This window comes from Kryptolebias marmoratus, linkage group LG1 (genome assembly GCF_001649575.2).
Source record: "Kryptolebias marmoratus isolate JLee-2015 linkage group LG1, ASM164957v2, whole genome shotgun sequence".
Lineage (NCBI taxonomy): Eukaryota > Metazoa > Chordata > Actinopteri > Cyprinodontiformes > Rivulidae > Kryptolebias > Kryptolebias marmoratus.
The window spans coordinates 29,730,142-29,737,566 of NC_051430.1; the positions used below are offsets into that span (position 1 = coordinate 29,730,142).

The window sequence follows — 7,425 nt, forward strand, 5'->3', positions numbered from 1 at the left end:
CCATCCATCCATTCATCCATCCATGCATCCGTCCATCCATTTTCTTTACCCGCTTCTCCTTTCTGGGTCCAGCCGTCTCTGTGTGAGAGGCGGGGGACACCCTGGACGGGTCTCCAGTCCATCACAGGGACACAGAGACAAATAGGACAAACAACCATTCACCGTCTCACTCACACCTAGGGACGATTTTAGAGTCATCAAATAACCTAACCTGCATGTTTTGTGTCTGTGGGAGGAAACCAGAGTAAACGTCACACTTCATTTATTTATTTAACAGAAAATGAAATTTCTCTAGTTAATTTTGCTCTTTGTCACAAGAACTGTGCATGAAAAAGATGACAATGATTCCTTTGATCCTGACTGAAAACCACGAGTGGCTGACGGAGGACGTGCCACCTCCACAACCCCGAAAGCCAAAGTGACCACAGTACACAAAGAAAACTCAGGTAGAATATCACGTGTAGCACATGTGTAACTGATACCTTCATCTCATTGTAATCAGAGGTGACAGAGGATTTTATAAAAAGCCCAAAATAAAGTAAATTGTCATGCTGTGTGGAATTTCCCTCAACATCCACCAGCCCAAAATAATATTTTTCATAAGATTCTTTTTCCCCAAGCACTCAGAAGAAAAATATTCTGCTACAGTATGTGTTGTTTCTTAAGAAATCACTGTATTACTACAGTAAGAGGTCCCATCTGTAACACCGTTATAGCTGCAGGATAATGAAAGCTTCAGTCTTTTAATCTGCAGAGTAAAATACAAAATTAATCCAAAGTTTAACATCTGTTCCCTGTCATGAAACGAAACCCTCACAGTCAACACCCTTCGTGCACTTGCTGAATATTTATTTGCAAAACGAAGATTACAAATTAGGCAGGAATGTTCGCTCTGCATTCTTCAAAGAACCTGTTAATGACGCTCAATTAATTGTGCCGGCAGCTATTTGCTGTTGCAAAATTTCACATGTGTGATGCAGGACACGTCTTAATAGAGATTGAATTTGGTTGTCAGCTGTGATGAGATTTCGTTAAAAAGACACTCTGTTCTGTATTAAATTTCTTCTTATTCCCTAGTTTTCCCTTTGAACACTTGTTTTTGACTTCAGCTAAGTGATGAATAATTACCTTTGCTGTAGGTCGTCGACACGTTGGTTTAATAAATGTTTTTAGGGGACAGGTTGGGATATAAACATGTCTGCAAGCTTTTATGCAAGAGTGAAAGGATGAGGAAACCTGCACAAATGCATTTGAACCTTTTTTTAAGAAAGAAAATTAGAATATTACAATCTAAATGGCAATATAAAGAATATTTACAATAATTAAAAGTCTATCATTACTTGAAGTGATGCATGTCGACTGTTGTGGTGGTACCTGTTGTAATTTATGCTTTGCAAACAAAGAATATTAAAACCTTTAAAACAGGTTTCAGGAGATTGAAAATTCTAATCCAAAGTTTTGTCAAATCAGATGCAAAAAGATCCTCCAGACTGAATATAAATTTTCAGATTAAACTAAGAAATTGTACAGTTTGGGGATATTGTCCCATTCTGTCTGTTCAACAGTCCTGGATGGGAGCAGATGTTGTTCTAAAACCTGGACTAATGCACCCCCATACCATCAGAGAGGCAGGCTGGACCTCAGAACAGTTCTCCTCTTTGGTCCAGAGGAGACACATCTGTTCACATCTGGCTTCTTCTTTGCCTGATAGAGCTTTAAGCAGCATCTGTGGACGGCACGGTGAACTGTGTTTACAGACAGTGTTCCTGAGCAGAACACAACCAGAACCAGCCTTGACCTTTGACCTCAGAGGTTTCTACAGATTCTTTAAATCTGTTGATGATTTTATGATCTGTAGATGATGGGAGATTCAAAGAGTTTTTAATTTCCCATTGAAGAACATTATTCCTCTCAGCCCGGTGAACCTCTGCCCGTCTTTACTTCTCAGAGCCTCAGCCTCCCTTTAATGCTGTTTTATTGCCAGACCTTTTACTGACATGTTTCTAATTAACCTAATTAGTAGCAAACTGGGTCAATCCATCTGGGTTTTTAAATTTTTTTTATTTGTTTTAGTTACTTTTATAGCCTTTTGTTGCTTCTGTTCCAACATTTTTAAGATGTGTTGCTGCCATAAAATTCAAAGGTGCAATTTCTTTTTTCAAGATTTAGAGGTTTGCTATGTTCCATTGTGAGTAAAATATGGTTTATGAGATTTGCAAATCACTGCATTATGTTTTAATTACATGGTGTTGTAGATGATAGGAGTATTTATCTACGCTTGTACAAGCAAATTAAAGTATAGTGGAAGTGTGACAGCAGTGTATCTTGATAAGCTTAGATGATGTAATTATTATTGAGAATAAATAGTTTAAAACCCTCATTTGGCAGAGGAAAAAGGCCTCTGGGTTTTGGTATGTGCTGTTTATATACGTGTAAACACACTCAGAACATTGTCGCAATGCAGCCACAGCTGTTCGCCCCCAACGGAGGTGCACAAAGCATTACATAAATCCTTGTTTACACCAAGGGACCACGAGGAGAACCAGGAGATCACTGGACGATTTATAGTTTATTCTTTATTGTGTGACATATTTCTGCCATTTTTCTTTTCAGTATTTGCAAAATGACTGGAAACTATGCTGGAGCGCCGGCAGCTGTTCTCACAGCTTTTATTAAACGCGCCGCTGCCCGGAACAATGAGGCCGCCACAAGCCCGTTTTATTAGCAAGGTGTTGATCTCTTCTCATGACTACTAATTTATTGTTGTTTCTTTTACTGTTTTAACACTTCATAAACAGTTCTTTTATCACTCGGCAGTGCTCACTGCTTGCCACTTTATATGGTGTTTCATCAAGCTCAAACACAAACTATATATGTGCACTTGTTTCAGCAGAACAGGCACATCTGGAACGGCCCTTATTTTGACCACATGAAACATCTGCCTTCTTGTCAGTGGACCTTTGAGATGTTAAAGGCAGGGATGGTAACCGATGTCTTCTCTCTCCTGATGATCAGTCCAGTCCAGCAGGTCAAGTGGGTGGTTTCTGGGTCTGCTGGGATCACTGACCCACATCGGCTTGTGAGATATACCACCTCACGGTTCAGCTGCTCCACAGTTTTCTAATTATAAGCCAAGTTTGAAAAAGATGGGATATTGCATAAGACGTAAAGAAAAGAAAGAAGTGTTTTGCAAATTTCATAAGCCTATACTTTTTTCATAATAGAACATAACAAACATATTAAATGTTTAAATGAAGAAATTGTACCTTTTTTTTAAAAAAAAAGAGAAAAAACAAATAAGATGATTTAAAATTTTTTGACAGAAACACATCTCCAAAATGTTGGGACAAGGGAAACAAAAGAGTGTAAACGTAAAACCATCCAGTCTGCTATCAGCACACAGTTCAAAAGACTGCCTCTCTGATGGTATGGGGGTGCATTAGTGCCTCTGGAAAGGATCTCCAGGTTTTAGAACAACATCTGCTCCCATCCAGGACTGTTGAACAGACAGAATGGGACAACCTCAGGTCCAGATGTTTACAGACAGAATGGGACAACCTCAGGTCCAGATGTTTACAGACTGATGGAGATGCTGCACAGAGGGAAACATCTGGAACATCTGTAAAGAAACGAGTTGCTGCCAATAGATCTAAAATTATCCTCTTTTTTTTTTTTTTTTCTTAGTTTGAGAGATTTGCAAAATATTGTGTTCTGTTTTTATTTTATTCAACATCCCAACTTTTTTCAGAATTGGGGTTGTAGGTTTGTTAACTGTCTATTCAAAGTAAAAAAGTATTTTTTAAGTAATTCTTGTAGGCCAGGTGTGTCCAATCCTGGTCTTCAGAGCCACTATCCTGCATGTTTTACTTGTTTCTCTGCTCCAACACACCTGATTCAGTGGTTAAATCACCTCTTCATGTTCTGCAGAAGCCTGTTAATCACCCATTGATTCAAATCAGGTGTGTTGGAGCAGAGGAACAAGGAAAACAGGATGGTGGCCCTCGAGGACCAGGATTGGACACCCCAGTTGTACGTAGTAAGTTTGCTTGGAGGATGTTTCTTTGGAAAAGGAGAGCCTCAAAATATATTTAAACCTTAAGTCAGGAGCTGTTTAATCGTCCAAAATGTGCCTGTTGTGATATTCAGGAGTAATTTCAAATATGCTCTGCAGAAACCTGTTCTGTCCCCATGACAGTGCTCTGAGTAAAATGACTGTTCACCTTCCACCTCATTTTCTACTTGTTTTGACTAATACTGCTGCCCACCTGCCTGACCACAATCTGAAAACAAAAAGCTTGATCACAGTCAGCCTAATGCTGAGTCATTAGTCACTAATAACCATCGTTTTATCGAAACGTTCTTGTTTTTCTTCGTAAATGAGGCTTGATAAGAAATTTGTTAACTGACTTGCAGCGTTCCATATGTTTTACTGAAGGCTCATTGGCTCTCCTTGACGGTGTGTTGCTTTAGCTACTGGATGGGGTAACCCCAGTCACTTGGCTCCTCAACACCTGTGTTTACTTTGGGGCCTCGGCCCCCGTGACCCAGCAGCAATCCTTCACTCACTCAGAAGATGAAGTGAGGTTTTAGCCTCCAAGTATGTGCTGTCCCTGCACTTTTACCACCGTGTGATTCCTCTAAGACTTTCATAATGAGGCGCAGGCCAAACTCGGAGTATAAATTACAATCCTCGTCCAAAATCGACCAAATTAAACCTTCAGACCTTGTGCTCTTTCGATGTGATGTTAAATCAGGTGAAAAGCAGAACTTTGCTGTTTCTCTGTGCTTGTTGTGGAATGATTTAAGGAGTTGTTTATGCAGAATTAAACTGAGCCGGTTTGCTCTTTGGACAGAGGAGGATATGAAACTGGACTGAAGATAAAAAAAAAGAATAATACCAAACTTTTTTTAGGAATGTTTGGGATTTTGACTTTCCCTTACAAAGCCTGAAAAGCTCTAGAATAAATCTCTGTGCAGTTTTCAGATTGAGCAAATAAAAAATCTGTTAAGTTGACTTGAGATGGTAAATGCCCAATAATTTCTTATTAGTGATCATGATTAATTACAGCTGGTAGTTTCTCAGCAAAGACTGAATTAATCAGAACTTATCTGTTCCCCTCAGATAAAAGATGTTTCGTATGTTCAGGAACAACCTAACAACCAGTATCTTACCATGAATTAAGGGAATTTACTGATTTCTTTCGTGAATGAATGAGGAAATCTATTATTTTCAGAAAGCTGCAGTTGGTATCGTTTGTGCTTTTCGTCCTTTGGACTGCAGCTCTAATGAAATAAATGTCTTTTTTCCCTTTTTTTTAACAGTATTTCTTCTTTTGCATTCCTGAGCCCAACATAAAGGTCAGCAGTGACCTGTTTACTGCAGTTAAGATGTTGGCTTGGTGTGAATCTGATGAATGTTTTGCTCAGTCCGTCGTGGATGCGTGCCAGAGTTCTGTTGCTCGTACTCCAGTGTGAACTGTTCAAATATAAGTGCCAGTGTTTTTTCAGGTGCAGACGCATTAGCGTGCGCCAAAATTTACGTTTCCATGGAAACAGGCTGGCCTGAGTGTAAAAAGCTGCCACAATATTGCGTGAAGTCATTTGTGTTTTTCAGATTTATTTCGCATGTCTGCAGCAGTGATGAAAGTATCTGTTAGGAAATTATATTTGGTGCATTCGAGAGTCGTGCTTGTTGAAATGATACATGCAGGGTTCAGTCTTTTTAGACATGCAGCATGGTGCTAACAAAAACCAAACCGTGTCACAGTAGATTTTATCACTTCAATGAGATCTCAGTGATCTTAGTTAATTAATCAAGTTTGAGAAGAAATGGTGCAGAGTACTGTGAGGTTTTACGACACGAAAAGCTCCCATAAATAAAGAATCGCAGGTTTTTACATGACTTTCTATTATTTTTCCTTCACGTTAAGAGAAACGTTTCAAGCCGTTTGAGTGTTGTGTTTTCCAGGACACTGGCAAGTGCAGGAAAAGAGCTCAAAGATAACTTCCTGAAGGCCCTGGCAGAACGAGAAGAGGCCAACCGCAGTGGGAAAACGACTGTGAGTACATTATTACAGCACTCCAATTGCTACGTAATGGGATTCCCCTCAAATATTTCTGCAATTCCATTAGGGTGGAAACAAAATCCATAGTGTGTCGAGCTGAGTGGAAAAGCCCCTCCCTCGGCGCTCCGGTCCCTCCCCAGATACCGCCAGGGCCAAACGCCTGAACCCGGTTACTAAAACCACCTTGTTCCTGGTGGGTTTTTAAATTTAAATCATGAAGATAAATGTTAAAGGACTTAATCTTTAGAGCTACTACCACGCCAAACGTTAGCCCAACATCTCTAAACGTGACTGAGCTACAGCCATTTGTGTGGATTGATTAGCTGCGGTGGCCATCTTGAATCGAACTGACTACAGACTGACTGTCTTATTTTATTTGCACAGACACGTTGTTTTAACGCATTAAATGTCCATAAAATGTTACAGTAAAGCAACTAAACTGGCTGTTCTTTGACAACAAGATGCTTCAGAGATGTTATAACGGCAGCAGCTGAAAATCTAACAGTTTCAGCTACTTTTTCACTGTTAAGTGCAGTTTTTTTTTTTTTAATTGCCAGATTTTGTGAAATCTGGACCACACGAGCCAAGCTGACTCCTAAGCTTTCAGTTCTCATCCTAATTTTAGCCAAGAAATTAATAGGCCAGTAATAAGTTTCTTATTCAGCCACGAAAGTGCTCGGCGGGGATGCACGGCTCTTCTGACGGATTGTGTGGTTTTCTGTTGAGAGAGTCTCCAGGTGCAGCTGATGAGGAGCGCGTTGGGCTTCATCAGAGCGTGACCTCTGGTAGACCCCGGGGCACTTGGCAGCAGGGTGGGAAGCAGTTTGGATGAATGTCTGAAACACTCTGCCTGGAAATTCCTCCTCCCGGAGCTTTTCCTCAGGCGGAGAAGTGAAAAGACTCTTTACGAGAAGCACTGATAGTCCTGTGCCGGTCCTAACTGGGATCAAATCTGGGAAAACATTTTTTTCTTTTTAATAATTAGACTACATTTTTCATTCTTTAAAATTACATCTTTTTGGGGGACTCTGGGACTTATTTGTGAGAAAATGTTTATTAACAAGGCTCAGGGCCGAAGCCAGACTTTAAAAAATCCTGAGGTCAACCACTCATTATCCCCCTGCACATCAGTTACAATGAAGACCAAAACTTAATTAAAATAGAAGCATTTATTTAAAACAAGTGACTTGAATGTGTATATGACATATATTTGTGTGTGTTTGTAAATCCATGGGGATCAGCCTCATCTGAAGCAACAGAGGACTCAGGGCACAACCATGATGACTCACTGAAATGACATGAATTAGTTTATATGAATGTTGATTCAAAACACAAGATTTTAGCAGAGATTTCACCTCTT

At 39.9% G+C, this 7,425-nt stretch overlaps 1 protein-coding gene across 2 annotated transcripts in view; it reads left to right on the plus strand.

Moving 5' to 3' along the window:
• cfap299 (cilia and flagella associated protein 299) overlaps positions 1–7,425 on the plus strand; it is a 75,989-nt gene that overhangs the window by 12,233 nt on the left and 56,331 nt on the right. For both annotated transcript variants that reach the window (XM_017430820.3, XM_025009246.2), the window contains exon 3: positions 5,969–6,059. In XM_017430820.3, the coding sequence (XP_017286309.1) occupies positions 5,969–6,059 (91 nt within the window). The remainder of the gene's footprint in view (positions 1–5,968; positions 6,060–7,425) is intronic.